General features: G+C 37.8%; 1 protein-coding gene across 1 annotated transcript in view; it reads left to right on the forward strand.

The window, feature by feature from the left end:
* Nucleotides 1-6,190: 6,190 nt before the first annotated feature.
* Nucleotides 6,191-17,441, forward strand: part of LOC587392 (TNF receptor-associated factor 4) — a 29,823-nt gene continuing 18,572 nt past the window's right edge. Inside the window, exons 1-2 of the mRNA XM_011682188.2 lie at nucleotides 6,191-6,273; nucleotides 11,699-11,803. Coding sequence (XP_011680490.1) covers nucleotides 11,717-11,803 — 87 coding nt within the window. The 5' untranslated portion in view covers nucleotides 6,191-6,273; nucleotides 11,699-11,716. The remainder of the gene's footprint in view (nucleotides 6,274-11,698; nucleotides 11,804-17,441) is intronic.

Below are 17,441 nucleotides of genomic sequence, written 5' to 3' on the forward strand. Positions count from 1 at the left end.
TAATATACCCTAGATTGTGATTATTTCTGACCATGAATTTCGATAATCATTCTTCAAAGTAAAATTTTCACAAGAAAATCAGGTAGTCGTTTAAAAACGTAGACATGAGTAATACTTTTACTAATTCTAAGCTCAGGTTTCGTAAATCTATTCACGAAACTATATTGAAATCGCGGCAATAATGATGCAAACCAACAGATAACAATTTCAAAGTGTCAAATCTCTTCGACTCGAGCTCAGCTCAGCTTAACTCACACACACTACAGCGTAACTCCATAGCTCGAACACCGGCGCCGCAGGCGTCGGACGCCTGCGGTGCTCGGTGCCGGTGTTGGAGCTTCCTGCAAGCTCGTCTCAACTCACACACACTGAACAGAAGCCCTGCACTGTATGAAGGCAGCTTGCGACTAAACTGTCAGTCCAATGGTTTTCTTGTGAAAACTTTCCTTTAGAAAATGATAATAAAAATTTAGTATAGGTCTAGACTATATGGCCGTAGTAATCACAAAATAAGCTTTGATTTCATACCTCCATTCACGAAAACTATATCAAAATCGCGGCAATCATGATGGAAATAGGTCTCTAAGTTTGGACGTGGACGGGATCGAAGCTTCGTGTGTATCTCTGCGGCTTGTGCAGCTACTACAAAGGATATCCTATACAAAGATGCTTTACTCGGGTAAGCCCGACCGTGTGCATCGTGCATTTAATACGCAACTTAATGTGAGTTGCTCGTCGTCTGTCGTGTGTCTACGGATGTCATGTTGAATATCCATGAGGTATCTCTGTCGTCACGCATATCCTGCATTATGCATGTCGCGTCTGTTTTCGCCCTGGACGTCGACACGGAGGAGGACCTCGGGCGGAGTATAGCCAATTCGCTAGAGTAGACTCTCCCGCGGACGACGGCACCGGGCACGGGTACCCCGAGGGGAGGGTTCAGGAGGAGATAGCCGCACCAACTTGGGTCGGCGATCTCATTAAAAAACAATAGAATACAAAGGCCGGCGGAGACGTCATGCCCCCCGCGGAGCCTTAGCGTATTACTATTATAGATTGTTACACTGGAAACAGTGTGTACTACAGAGAGTGCACTGTCCTTACAGTAGGCTGGTCATGGATACCAAAAATACAAGGGGGTGATCCACTTTCTTCCAATCCAAGGGGGTCAGACAGACAAAGCACCCATGGGGTGTCCAGACACCCCTGGATTGTTGCATTCAATCCCTGGCTTGTTTTGACATCGTTCACATTCTATACACCACAATAACGTCCGCTGATAAATAGCAGTGAGGTATTTTCTATAAATTTGAAGAAGTTTGCAGTCCTAGGAATCGTCTGCTCAGAGCCAGAACTCACATCATACATGTATGAAACATCCTGGGTTAATGCCCTTCTGGCTCTCAACCTGAACATTATTTGTTTTTACCCATTGACTACTGAATTCTCTAATTGCCATAGGCTTCATACATGGAACACCAGGTTCCAGTAAGTAATGGGTTAAAGATGATCTAAATCATTGGCGTATGGAAATATAGTGAGAAGAATCAAAGACTATAAAGGATATCAATTATTCAAATAGAATGTAGGCTATGTAGTTTTTGTTGGCAATTCATATAATTTCCCTGCGGAAGTTCAAAGTACATGTATACATGCATCTGGTTCTGGTAATTCCATCATCAATAGGTTCTTCTGTGAATTATGTGTAATGTGAAGTAGTTTGTTCTATTTAGTGTCTCTGTACTTTAGGATCATGATGAGCTGATAGTATACTCAGGGGATGTTTTGTAATCTTGCTCCCTCTTGAGTGACATGTTTATCATCCATGAGTTTATGTGCTCAAAGTCTGCTTGCTGATAACAACAATAATGCTTAGTTTTCTGTCAACATTTGATTAGGTTGACTAGTCAAGCTAATGAAATCAGTTTCCAGTTGATATCACTATGTTTATAATGGTGTTAAGTGATACATGTATATTATTTGTATGTCAGACATCCTAATTATGCTATAATTAGCTCTGTTACATTGTTATGGCATGTGTAATATGCCATTGTTTGAAGTTGTTTGTCAGTGTTTATATGAGCTGCCAGTAGTTGAAAGGGATACTGGAATGAAAATGAAAATAGAAGTTAGGCAGACATATCACAGTGAGTGCTTGTGGAGAAGGCTGTGTAGATTTGATGCCTCATATGCCTCAATTCAATATAATATTGCTGTATGTGTATTGCCCTACATAGCATTCAATTCAAGAGGTAAGTTCATTGTAGAGAGTGTGATTGGTGTGGATGTAGTTATGTTTTTGGAGAAAAAGAGAGTTAGACAGAGGGAGAGAGACAGACAGACAGACAGAGAGACAGACAGACAGACAGACAGACAGACAGACTGGCATAGACAGAGACGGAGAGAGGAGGAAAGGGGGGTGCAAAAGTGATAGGAGAGAGAGAGAGAGATGAGCAGAAAGAGGCAGAGGTAGACATAATTCGTCCCTATTTTCACGAAGTGACGGTAGTGAGGAAAATCGTCATGCAAAGTGAATGCAATTTTTTTTCACTACCGTCACTTCGGGAAAACAGCGACGATATGCTGAGAGGGGAACATACAAGGGGGTAGAAAACCAAATTTATTTTCTCATAGAAATATTTTGTTTGAATGCGATACAGAATAAGAGAGATAGAGAAAGAGAGATGTTGCTCAGTAGTGGTAAAAGTCTGTTTCAAGTGAGAGAGAAGTTTAGATAAGGATCAAGAAGTGCTTGTATTTGCTAGTACTCCTTTGTGCTTCCAACTTTATAGGCTGAGAAATGTACACAAAATCACTGGAGTAGAAAATTGTGCTGTTTATTTGAACAGTGTGCTTGTATTTGGGTCATAATAGCCAAGTTTATATTTCTAAAAAGTTCCCCAGTTTCTGTGTACCTTGCTCAGAGCACAACAGGATTTTTACATTTTGAAGTAAAGAATAAGAAACAAGTTGATTTCTTCTTATTTCATCATGAAGAATAAGTGAATTATGATTATCATTTTATCAGTATTGGTATCAAATAAATTTGGTGGATATACCGGTAGTAATCTTTTAAAAAGAATATGAATGATCCATTGCAAATTGAATCTTTCTCATCAGTTATGATAAAACAAAATTCTTAATTAGGATGAGGAAAAGTCATTAAAAGATGCGCTCAATGTTCTAAATTGATCTGTTTTAATCAAGCGAGGAAGAGAATCAATACAAGGATTATGCGAAGAAGTCTCTTTTATCGACAGCCTGGACTAATCAGAGGAATTACCATACATGAGAGAGAAAAATCAAAGGAGATCAATAAAACACTGGCTTCACTCTTCCTGATCGTCAATAAGCCGTTCTGAGAGCGAGAAGGGCATTGACTCACGCCGTTTTTACTCAGTATTAAGTTATTAACACCCTTCTGGCTCTCTTGAATGTATTCATTAGATGTTTTGTGATAGGATGTCTCGTATTCAATATGCAACAGAATGATGAGTGCTTAATACGATATTAGAGCAAATTTATGTATTGAACATGACATGCTTTCTAAAGAAGGTCAAGAGTTAGAAAAAGCAAGATGAAATTTAGTCCCTGTTTTAGCAAGATAATTAGTCGATCTATGGATGAAGATGTTACGAATATTGCTTGACATGAAAATATTTCTCTCTATTTCCTCTCCAAAACATGCCTGAATCTCACAAGAATCTATTCAAATCGTACTTTCAAAATTATGATAGTGTGCTGATGATTGGCAGTGCATCTTTCCTGGTTAAGGAAACCCAGTGGCACATACATTTTCAAGTTCATATAAGCAAAGGCAGCACGCTACAATTCAATTTAACAAAAGAATCTAATAATGTGCAAGTTCATGCAGTGACAGCATGTTACGATGAAATTTAACGATAGAATCTAATGATGTGCACGTCCCATAGTTTGCACATAGTGCAATGCCTATTGTAATTCAATTTATTTGATAGTGAGCGACGCCTGACGAGTATTGATTGCCATCTCCAGGGGTGGATAATTTGACACTTTTACACTGTTTTCATGCCCACCATTAAAGTGGGTTTATATATACCTGTGCTGCTAGCGTTGTATGAAACATTAGATGTGCTAAGCACCATTACAGGGAGGTGTACAGTATCTGGCTACAAATGTTTTTTTTTTTTTTCCATCTTTGTGATGTGAAATACTATAGAAATGTTTATGAATGTATATGAAAGTCTTAAAGTCTATACATGGTTGTTTTGTTTAGCTCTTTCTTTGAAGCAATTTTTGTGTAAGTTTCTTTTGCTGACATTTAAGGCACACATTTTAGAGTACATGACACATTATACGTTAGATGATGTGTGGTGTTTAAACTTTAAAGTATTTCTATATTAAGTATGAAAGTATGGACTCTTTTGCAACATATTTTCAAATGACTTAAGTTCACATGAGTATTATGCCTTTAAGCAGAACAAAAGCAATCTCTTGAGAGTTGATACAAATTAGAAAGTTGGAAATAAAAGCTTTTGTCTTTCTGAATGAAGAGATTACAGAAATATGTTTGAAGCCACATCCTCCTGGCTACAAGCAGACGATTTGGAGCTCAGCCTAAGTTAACAATTTACATCTTAAAGCTTATCTGCCGTAGTTAACAGGAGGGATTAGAGCGCCCTGCAAGGTCACTGGACAGGTGGTTATCTCATCAACTCAGCTCTCAGTTAACATAAGAAAAAGAGGATCATGGGGGACCAATGGTCACCGATTAGACATTCTTTGTTATATAGAGGGCGCAAGTAGCTACAAGTAGTGTAGTGGGCCTTTAAAGCCTAGAGTCATTAAAGTGACCTTCATGTCTCAGAAGTGTACTCTCTAATGTCTCATTTTGTCACCAGTTAGTAATAAGTGGTAATGAGAGTATGATACATGGAGTATCTTCATTTAAATGCCTCCTCCAATCATCGTCATGCACCCTCATCCTCTTCACCTCTCTCATCCCATCTCCATCTCATCCATCTTAACATCCGTCCTCCTCTACCCCATCTCATCATCCCCATCTCATCATCCTCCCAGACAATTAATTCCCCTTGACATAGGAAACCGATCCCAGCAAGGAAATCTTCCTGCATAGATTGAAAATTCCAGCTCCGGTTCCGGAATCTGCTTTCATTTCTCCATCATGGTGTAGTTATGGAACCTCTTGAAATATAACCTTTCCTGCAAAGATTCGGCTACTCTTCTTCACCTCCTCCTCGCTTGTAATTAGAGAGGGGAAATGTTGCGTTGGCTTGGGTAGATCATGTTTAATCGCAGGAAGAGAGAAATGTATCAAGGTTCAGATTCAGATGCTCTATTTAAAAAAAGATGATTATGTACAAAAGAAGATGCATCACAAATAAGTAAAGATTTGGAACTTGTTTGTTTAGGAAGTAAGTAAGAAGTTTTGGATAGGGAGCAAGATATTTACTGGGAGAGAGGGAGGAGGGAGGAGGAGGGGAGGAGAGGGAGGGATGTAGGTAGGAGGAGTGGAGGGAGGGAGAGAAAGAAAGCAAGGGAGAGTGAGAGAAGGTAGAAGGGGGAGGGAGGGAGGGAGAGGGGAGAGAGAGAGAGAGGGGAATGTGGAAAGGGGGCAGGGCAAGAAAAGAAATAATGGTGAGGAGAGGTAGCAGGTATATTTTTCAAATAGAAAGTATTAATCAAAGTCACGGAGGAGATAGGGATGAGCGAAAGAATGCTCATATCCAAGGATTTATTTGGTCCATCATGATACTGACTGATGTCCTGTCACATCTGTCCTCAGTTTCACCTTTGTGTCTCCATCCCACATTAAGAAACCTAAAACCAAGACAAACTATCAGACGCTCATCCCAACCAACGTAATTCCCATATTACCTGCATTCTTCTGGGAACCGCACTCGCCTCAAATGTCTCACAGAATATTCTTTCTCATTAATATTGCAATCCTTCTATTCATATCAGAAATATGTTGGGAATTCGCTTACGACTTCTTTCGTTATATTCTATCCATGTTGTATACTTTCGCATATTATTCTTTGAATTTCCGTCTTTCATCAGCAGAATAATGAATTCATTGTATACCTAGGTGAGGTTATGAAGGATGTGTGTCAATGTAACTGACTGTGATACTCTTCAAATTGCAGCTTGAATCAATGAATGCATCTTTATTTTGATAACTTAGACTGACAAGATATCATTTCTTCTTCTTCTCTTTGCAGTGCTGGAGTCTTTGAATGTCCTGAAGATCGGTTACCACTCGACTATGCCAAGGTATGTGCATCTTCTTCATATCTAATAATATTTCCAATTTTGGGCAGCCTTCTGGCGTGAGTCACAACTCCACTCCAGATATTCTATCTCTTCACAATTTGCAATATGAACAATGTAAATCTTGTTCTTATACCCACGTGATGACTGATGAGAGATTAGATTACTATTCTATTTCTTTGAGAAGGGGGATTATCTCTTTTCTCGTCTGTTGAGAGCCAGAAGGACGATTAACTAATACACTTTAATACAGATATAACGTCCTCCCAGCTCTCACCCTACAAATTTCATCTGTTGAAAGAGAGATCAGCAATTAACCCTGTGTTAGCTTAAATGAGTTAACACCCTTCTGCATGGCTCTTGGCAGACAATTTCCCTCTTGAATTTACACTTGTTAATTAGAAAGCAAAAGATACAGATAAAAACTGGCAAAACACCTTTGTTTCTTATTTTATTCACTGCAGTTATAACATCTCTCAAACTTTAAATGAACTTTTCAATTCATCATGTATTAATTCCTTAGGTTGGTTGTATGTACATGGTGGTAACACTTACTGACCACTCTTCTGTCATCACTTGTAATTGATTTGAGCAAGAAAAGTGTATTTCCAGCACTTTTATCACTGTTAGAGACTAGAGTTGATTTTCCAGCAGGTTTTGTCAAACTTTCTGCTTTCCTGATTACAATTAATTCATTGTTCCTATATCCAGCTGGGAAAAGTGGTTTTGAGTTCAGAGCACTTTGTTCAAAACTGGCCCTTGGGTTGAAATCACCTGAAGCCCTACCCCCCCCCCCCCCCATTTAAAAAAAAAATAATAATTAATAGATCAATACAATTAAGAACATAGAAAATAATGGGGGAAAAATAGAGTGAAAATAAGAAATAAAACCATTCATGCTCATATTTTTTTTTTTTAAATAACCTCTTTAATTTCTAAAAAGATATCTTTTAAATAGATTGAACCCTGTCTAGACATCTGTTGTTCACACCAGAATGGATGATTCATTCAGTCTATTGTGAAGAAGAAAATTATATTTTATGAATTTGATTACTTACACATGGGGGGAGGGGGAACAGGGGGCAGTTTATTGTTTGTTATTGTTAGGGTGGATCCAGAGCTGGCAAAAATGACTCCTCAAGATGCCATAATTTATTTTTCATAAATGGATGGTGGCAGACTCTGTTGTGTCAATTGAAATACTGTCAGCTTTCATTTTGTGTCCTCAAAACCTTGTTGGGATCGCACATGGTCTGTTGCTCTGAAATCATCGGACATTGGACAGTATTTCAAAGTTTTCATTCATTTTGTTATGTTGATATTAGGAGCTTAGAAGATATTGCATTATATTTTATGTGATAATGAAATTTATAAAATGTTTGCATGTGTAATTTAAACATTAAATTTGTTGAGTGTTAAAAAGCAATACAAATAGCATATCTGTCACTGAGACACTTTCCACTGTCTGCAGTATTACATTTCTTATCTCAAATCATTGTAATCTTGTCAATATTTTCTCAATCTTTTGATCATTTTCATCATCTAGATCATCTAGATTTTCTTTCAAAAAGCTATTACATATCCTCTGAATAAAGCTTGTAAAAATGTCCTTGAAATGTCATAATTCATATCCATAATCTGATTTTTGTACTCATGTACATATTCTGAGTCTCTGAGAGTCTGAAGGGCATGAACCTGTTTTGTTTTAACACAGAATTAATGCCCTTCTGCGTATTAAACCAAGACAAACATTGCTTGGTGCATCTTTTGAAAAGACACTGGCAAGGAGAGACAATTTCTCCAGATGTGTGTCGAGAGAGTCTGCTTTGCATGACTGAGGATGTTATTAGCCTAAACTTGGCTTGGATGGGACATCGATATACATGTACACACATCACTCACTCACTTACTCAGTCATCTCCTTTGCAGGCTGGAGGATCTTCAGAAACAAGTCTACACCAGGTCAGGCATGTGGTGGCAGCATCAGTAGTGACCCTATCTCTGCTGGAAGAAGGATGCCTCCTTTCTTAATTTAGTGCTTCCCATCGTGCATCTAGTTGGTCTATCTCCTCTTTTTCTGTTTGAATGAGACATCATTATTATAATATCGTTTGACCTATGAAAGATTATTGACATCTTCTTTGCTGGAAGAAGGATGCATCTAGTTGTTCTAGCTCCTCTTTTTATGTTTACAAGAGGCATCATCTTTTATCATATGACTACAGATTCTTACCCTCTTATCTGGAAGTACTTGAAGAAGGATGCCTCCTCTCTCACTTTTGTGCTACCCGTTTTGTCTCTAGTTGGTCCTGGAGCTCCTCCGCATGTGTGTACAAGAGGCATTATCTTCCATCATTTGACCAAAGATGTATGTGGTCCATCTGTTTGTCTCTTGTATTTGATGTGGCTGATATCTACTAAGTTTGTGATATTATGGTTTTTGTTGCTGCACCCATCTTAGCTCAGGTATCCTGCTCTTTCTAATCATTTGGTTCAAAGATTGAGACAATCATTTGACCAATGAAACATTCTTGTCATCTTCTTTGCTTGCTGGTAAAAGGATGCCTCTCTCTCACCTTTGTGTTACCCCTTTCGTCTCTACTTGGTCCTGGAACTCCTTTACGTGTGTGTACACGATTGAGACAATCACTATTTGTATGGACACTATCATCTGATAAACAGTTGATGCTATAAAAAGACCGGTTGATGGATTGACCCTCTCCGAGGAAGATATCGTCTGTGATTGTTTTCCTTTGCCGGAATTAATTTTTGAGAGCAGGGGTGTCTCTGAGATTAAAGAAATCACAGCTGTCAGGGTGTGGAGAATCATTGATCAATTTATCTCTCTTGACGTACAAGTATAAAACTTATTTTGATCATAGGTGAACGTTTTCTAGGGTAAAGTAATGTCTTCATGGAGAACTCATCTATTCTTATCTGACATCTAGGCTTGACATTTTCCATTTCATTATATGTAAAAGGCAGTTGCAACAAAAGGAGTGTTTTTCCTTCATTTTGTAATCTAAGATGCTGATACACAGTGCTGAGTAGAACTGCTTCTTTTGATAAACATTTCTAATGTATCTCCTTGCTATATGCTCTAGTATTGAGTGATATCAGTCTCTTGCATGGATTGGGTATCTAGAATGATTTATTAGGGCACAGTTGACACTCCTTTCATTTCTGTTTTTCTCCAAACATGTAGAAACGCACCCTTCAACAATGTTAACTGTTCGGTGACATGTAAGCCTCTTATAAGTGGATGGTAGATAATTTTCAGTGGGCATCTGCCGTATCATTGAACTCCTTTTAATGAATTTCCCTCAGATATGTGTCTCTATTTTCATGGACTCTTTGATGATTGAAGATAACTGTTGCAATCAAATCAATCAGACATAAGGACTATTAAAGGAGTAGTGATGGTTCAGTGGTTTGAATTGAACCCAGTCAATGTGCTGATGCCCTTTAGCAAGACATTAATCCTTGCCAAGTCCCTCGGATAGGACTTTAAGCTGTACGTAGGTCCATCTGGTTGCTTACCTTCGATCATATACTCAGCAGTTCGGGAAACTAAATCAAATTCTATATGAATACATGATGAACTAGAATATCAACGATTAATCGGTGGAAGTTGTTCTCCTGCTCCTGATACATGTAGGTCTGAGATCCCCCCCCCCCCCCCACAGGTGCCCTGAAGTTCTTAGAGTTTAATTAGTGCAGCACTGCTTTGAAGACATCGTAAGACCCTTACATCTATTCTTGTGCTATAGATGTTTGGTATCTGTTGCGTAGCCTGGTAATCAACAGCTGGAACTCTGTCTATTACTTCAATCCAACCTGTCCTGCTCATAGACAGTAGTTTGTTTTCAACTGAAGATAATTGTTCATCATTGCTTGATATCTGGACAGACCACATTAGGCCTGTCCTCATCAGCTCAAGCTTGCCAAATATCCCGCTATTTGAACTATCCCTATCGCAAATTATCCTGTTAATTTGCGTCTTCATCAGCTTGCAGTTGCAATTACCAAGATATTTGGTCAAGATAATCATCCCAAGATATCTTGGGCTAGTTTGCAAAATATCCCGCTATTTGTCCGGCGCTTTTTCACCAGCCCGAATTGACTCGCACTATATGCACAAATGCTGAGCAAAATATTTTGAGCTTGAGTTTTCAAGTTTTCAAGTTTTCGAGGTCAAGTCTCGACGCGAATTTTATCTTCGGTATTGTTTCCCAAATCAGAAATAGCGGGCTATTTGGCAATCTCGAGCTGATGAGGACAGGCCTATAGACAGTAGTTTGTTTATCTACTGAAGATAATTGTTCATCATTGCTTGATACTTGGACAGTCTACATTGTTGACCTGTCTCCTGGAGTTTCTTGACCTTAGATGAACATTCTCATGAGGTCAGCGTATCCAAAGGAAATGAACATGGCTCTCTTCAAATCTTGTGTGAAGAAAGTAAGACATGTTTGCATCAATTAGATTGTTAATATACTTTTAGTGAATATCTATCTTAACACTGATGTTGGTGCATTTTATTACATTTTCTAACACTTTGTCTATTTGAATAGACTAAATAGATAATAAGAATAACTGTGCATACATATTCATTACTCAATACATACTTAAGTTTTCGTCTTGCTTTTGTTATTTTTCATCCCCTTTGTTACCTGTTATTAACCATGTTAACTGTTTATATTCTTGATTTCCACTTTCTGTGCATTGTTTTTGATTTACTTTGATCATGCTCTGATGAGTGTAAAAGCCTTCTTCAGATTTGCAACAGTAAACCTCTGTAGTTTCTTTTTGATGACGTATAGTGCAAGATACTTCACATTTCTGTATCGTATATTAACACAGAGATAAGTGAATATGCATATATAGGGTCTACGTCACGCACAGTTTCCATTCATTTACATATTTTAACAGACGCAGCAATATTTTTTTTTTAGGGGTTTACCACTTCATGTCTGAACGATCCTTAAAAAGAAGGTTGAGTTCTGGGAAGAGGTGAAAAATAATTTGTGAGTGTTATCATTGTATTATGCAAGTGTGAAAGAACATCAGTTAAAACATCTTCCCTGAAAAGCATGGCTCTTCAAATGCCTTAATATTCTAAATATGGCATGTAACATCATAAAAAACTAGACCAGATGTACTAGTAACTTTACCAAGACTAGGCCAAATTTCTTATCATTTTGATGATTCCAGAACCTTGCAATACACACCAATACTTATATGCTAGATGATCAACCTTTTCTGATCGATTCCACAACGTTTCTTTGACAATGCAATCGCTTGACCAGAAGTGAACCTTCTATTTGACTATATGTTTATTGTGTGCTATGATCAGCTGAAATGAAAATGAATTTAATGACAGAAACTCGTAAATAACCATAATTGCCATTATTTCCAATGTGTTCAGATCTACCCTGATGATAAGATGTCTGGTGATATTCAGATGTTGATGGTCCGATGTCATTTCTACAAGGATGGCTGTAGATGGACGGACCAACTCATGACTCTACAGGTAAGCTTCTGCCTAACTCTCAGCATACCACACCTCACTGTGTATACAGTCAAACCTACCTGTAGCGACGGCCCAAGGGAAACCCAAAAAGTGGTCTTTGTAGACAGGTTTCTTTAGTACATGTTTCATTGAGAAACCATTTTCAAGGGAAACAAAAAATATGGTCTTTGTAGACAGGTGGTCACTAAAGCAGGTTTGACTGTATATGTGGCCAATATCTGTATTGCAGGAGCAGGATTAAGGGCTGTTCCTATATGGCTGATATTAATAGCAATACGTATGGCCAAAAGTTATTCCCAAATTGGTCTCTTGAAGCCATGTGAAGTTTACAAGGAAAGTATTTCTGATCTCAGTGATGGAGATCTATCTCATTGATTGATGCTAATAAGACTTTGGCCTTTATTCTCTCAGAGCAATCGCATCTTGACACCAATATCAAATACTTGTACCTTCTTCGCACAAGATTTTGGAGACTAATTTGACGACAAAATATATAGTTATATATATATATATATAGGGTTGTTGTGGTGTAGTGGATATGTCGCTGGTCTGTGGATCGCATGGTTCATGATTCGAGTCCTTTGGCAAGACATTAATCTGCATTTGCCACTCTCCACCCAGGTGTTAAATGGGTACCCGGTTTGCAATTTATTCCAATGACCGGGGTTATAATAATACAATGTAAAGTGCTGAGCATTGTAGTAAGCACTAGACAAATGTGACTATCATTATTATCATTATTGTTCTTTTGTGTAGTTATTACATTAGTCAAGCCAAGCAAAACCTTCATCCTTTGTCAGCTCCTAAGTTTAATATCTAGGCCAATGCACTCTGGAGTGAAGTAGGTGATTGTGTGTAAAGCCAACTGAAGTCTTGCACTCTGTTCCAGAAGTGTTAGGAAGGAAGACAGATTCCTGACACTGGTCACAGTTTTATCACCTATCCTTTATTGCATACAACTCAAGAGAACTTGGTTTGAGCATTCTGATGTACCTTAATCAAGTTCACACTTTGGTCCTGCACCAGCTCTGTTTCATCTGCCAAGAGAGAGAGAGAGAGAGAGTCTCTATCTCTTTCCCAGGGTGTAGATATACCTTGTTGATGATGTTCGCACTTGCACTTTTGCAAGTGTGACATTCATGTTATTTTTTTCTTGCCGGAATATATTTCGGTTTCTAGGTGATATTGAAACAAACAGGGACATAGAGATAGCGATATATGTATAGAAGTGGGGGAAGAGGTGGGGCAAGTTAAAGTCTTATTCATCCCATATCTTTGATTACTACCGGTATGTTAGTTATCATATATTGTTAGTCATTGCTGGAAAATGTGGGCATTTTGAGAGTACTGCTTATCATTGCTGCCATTATTTAAATTCTTCTAGGTAGGATTAAAAAGAAGGAGAAAACCCACCAATGTCTCCACCAACCCATCCTTCTGAAGTTCTCTTTGAGATACCCTTTACATAGAGCCAGAAGGGCATTAACTCTGTGTAAAGGTATCTGAGTTCATAACCCCTTTCTCGCTCTAAATGGACGAGATGTGCTAATTTTTCACCCAGATAATAATTGCCATGTGTGTATGCATCCAGATGGCATGCTCGTTGATGTACTCACACCGGTGGCACCGGGTTCAGAACCCAACCGTGTTAAAAGTGTCCTGGCTCCCTGCCTCTTTAACGAGCTTACCCGTCATTATGTTCACCCAACCTTAATCATACCATCTGGTTTTCATTCTTATTTTTACCCTCTTTTGGGGGAGGGGGGAGGGGGCTGGGATGAGGCAAAGGGAATCATTACCATTCTTGTTTTATGAATGAAACCGCCAATGTTACATTGACCATTTGTGAGTGGCAATGAGTGCTAATTTGATTTTTATGATCTCATTAAACTTTTATCCATTTCAGCAGTCATGTTTTTAGAAGTTGGGGGGGGGGGCTGGAAAGGGAATCATTACCATTCTCGTATTATGAATGAAATTCTCAAAGTTACATTGACCATGTGTGAGAAAATAACATGTTACCCCCTACGGGTGAGTGGCAATGAGTGCCAATTTGATTTTTATGATCTCATTACACATTTATCCATTTTAGCAGTCAGGTTTTAATGGGATTATTTAAAGGGAGATGATACTAAGAAATGTTATTACCTTCTTTTGAACTGTGATGAAGCACTTGTAAAAAGTAAAAATGTTTCGGAAGAGACAAACAATGATTGCTTTGGATTTATTTGGACCTTGAACTGGTTGTGTATTGTCTAAATTAGCCAACTTGAATTTTTTTTAAATACTAAATAGAGTGTAACTTTATGAAATGAAAAGAGTTTTTTTAATGAGAAAGCGCATCCACCCACAATCATAGGCATATTACAAAGTATTATGACTGGGATGATTCCATCAGTAGTCGGCCATAATATGCACTGAATGAGAGTTGTAGAGAGAGAGAGAGGAATGAAAAAAGAAAGAAAATGTAAGAGAATGATCTCAAACTAATGATACACATGTGTAACACCCTCCTGCTCTCCAGCTTTCATTCCTAATCAAGTCATCCTTTCATCATCTACCACTATATTATTAGATTTGTGATTGATGCGATATCCAGATATCTCTCCTTGGCTTCGTCATTAGTCCCATACACCTATCATCACGTCACCAAGATTTCCCCAACACCAAACTTTTTCTGTCAATGTTTCCACTAATTTTTAGGGATTTAGGGTAGTGATGATACAGTCGGAAGAGGTGGAATATATTTAGGGTAACAAATATGACACTTCCCACGATGGGTGTGAAGCCTTCCTGGTGCTAGAGTGATGGTTTGTGAGGTCATTGTACTCTTAATACATATTGTGTGTTTGGAGACAGAAGTGCATCAACTCATATAGTTAAATGTGATTCTGGCTTTGAGGTTTGAACAGAGGAATTTTGTTTTGCCATTCATTCATTTAGGCACATTCATAATTACTGGAAAATTGATATGCTTAGAATCACTCATCACTATAAATATGCATTTCATGAAGAAATGCTTTTGTTCAACATACGCTGTAAGTTATTCAATGCACTTTTAATTCAGTTAATAATTGTGGACCTATTGAAGAAAATAAAACCCAAAACACCAAAACCTTTAGTGAAATAAAGGAATTTCAATATCTGTCAATATTTGGTTAATTTCTTCTTATAGTCAAAACTAAATTTTCTCTCAGACATAGCATTGGGGTTCTGAAATACAGATTCAAATATTTTTCATTATATTTTCAACAAGTTTGCATTTCCTTTCCAAACAAGTGTGCCTCTATTTTCTTTTCATACATCCCACTATAACAAGGTTGTTATTACCATTGCCGACTTTGATCACTCAACTGTTGCAGTATTTTGACACTCTTCGTAACATCAAGCATTCATAATTCCTTGATTAATTGTGCTGCATCATGTATTAGTTGTTCAGACGTTATTGCAACATCGTTTCATAACACTTTGTATTCGTTGGATTAATTGTTATCCAACTTGTTATGGTACTTTCAGGAATGCAGGAGAAATGATTGCTTCCTGTTTATGATTCCAAGATATGTTAGTAGGCGTTATTTTTACCTGCTTGATGAAAATAATGAAAAGAAACAAACAAAATAGGATCGGAAATGGAGATAATAGAGCTGATACTTGTAGATAGTGAAATGGTGGGAGAATGTAGGTAAAGGTGGTTGAAATATTATAACAACATTGATTAAAGGTAATACAAAGTTTTGGTATGGGGTCATGAATTTGGTTCAAATGAACATATTGGAAGCATATGCGACCCTACAATATTCAGTGATTGTTGTCGCGGTTGAAATCGATTCTAAAGTTATGACATTATGAATAATAAACTCTTTATGTTGTATAGCTCCCTCTCAAGGTCAAGATATTAATTAAGCTATAAAACAATGTTTCTTGACTAAAATCGACTGATTAGCTATTCTAGTTTGGAAATTATATATCACAACTACATATTCTGAAATTGTCATGGTCGCAGCTACCATTGTACGGCCGTACGGCGCTATTTGAAATTTATCAGAATTTACCGGGAGCACCGGTAAATTGTTATATTCAATTTTTCTCAAAAGCAGAAGTGTTTTAGGGGCTAAATTTTCTAGTGCTTATATTACATCCACAGGGCATCCAAATATATCAAAATTGAAAAGAATCACCACCATCCAATTTTCAAAAATTCCCAAAACTTTGTATTACCTTTAAATTGAGGCTTTACAGTTGGAATGAAAATTCAGGAAATAACTTCTTGGTTTTCTAATTTTTGAGATCAGAAGGGTTAAGTATTCCTTCCAAATAACAGAATGTAGTGATTAACATCAGACAGTATGAAAATAGAAGAGACAGATGAAGAAAATTACAAAAAACCTGGGAAAGCCAAGGTCTGCATATACATTTAGAAACAATGGGTTTATAAGATAGTTATCACTTGCCATTTTGTGTACCAAAACTTACCAGAAATGAACACCGATATGATTTGTTTTCCTATATATCTCATTGTAATTTTGGACATTGCAAATCTTCTGTTGGAACTAACTTTAGAAATGGGACCTCTTTTCTTAGTCCGAGCACAATATAACATTTTATTTTTGGGGCCCGACATTTGCAGCCAATTACATGGAAGAGTGTTACGGTAACCCATTGCCTGCTGGAGCGGGTTGATTCTGTACAGGAGGATGAGAGAAGAGCAGAGCAGTAGGAAGCAAGTGGATTATTACGTGAATGTGGTAGAGAGAAAATAGTAATGAAGGGAGGAGAGAGAGGGAAATAGAAAGATAGATAGATAGACAGACAAAGACAGAGAGAGAGAGAGAGAGAGAGAGGGGGGGGGGGGAAATAGGTTTGATCAAGTGAATGTGGAAGAGAGAAAGTAGGAATAGAGGAGGAGAGAGGGAGATAGAAAGAGAGAGATAGAGACAGACAGATAGAGACAGACAGGGACAGGCAGAGGGGGTGGGGGATAGATAGATAGAGAGAGAGAGAGAGAGAGAGAGAGAGAGAGAGAGAGAGAGAGAGAGTGTGATAGCACAACCGTTACATGTAGAGGTGTATCATATTAAAGAAATTGCCCTTCTCTCGTGTCGTATATAGAGAGGTAGAAATGGTGTATATCCTATTAGGTTACAATGGTCACCAATGAATATTATATTATTGGAGGGCTTGACGAAGTTTTCGAGATATCAATTAAATTAGCCATGACTTCAAAAGATGGAGGATTTTCGTACAACCTAGAAAGCAAATTTAAGAAAAATGTATAAATGTGAATGTACAGTATGTTAGATAGTATAAGCATTTAAGAAATGACAGCTTTATCAGTATTTCTCAGTTTGCCTTGAAGAGGAGTGTATTACATTCAAGTCAAGGGAATTGATGGTATCTTTTAAGTTGATTAATTTCATAGATATGGATAGCCCTAGCAGTCGTAAAAATAGCTGGTGGATAAATGCAGTCCATTTTCTATGGGGTCTCCAGGGGATTCTTGATATATCATTACTTCAGAGCTAGAAGGGCATTAACTCTGTGTTAAAGTATATGAGTCAACGCCCTTCTGGCTCTTAACAGACAATTATCATGAAATACATGTAGCACAGATTGGAATTTGGGGTTATATAGATTAATG

Source organism: Strongylocentrotus purpuratus, unplaced genomic scaffold (assembly GCF_000002235.5).
Source record: "Strongylocentrotus purpuratus isolate Spur 01 unplaced genomic scaffold, Spur_5.0 spur5_contig_862, whole genome shotgun sequence".
Classification (NCBI taxonomy): domain Eukaryota; kingdom Metazoa; phylum Echinodermata; class Echinoidea; order Camarodonta; family Strongylocentrotidae; genus Strongylocentrotus; species Strongylocentrotus purpuratus.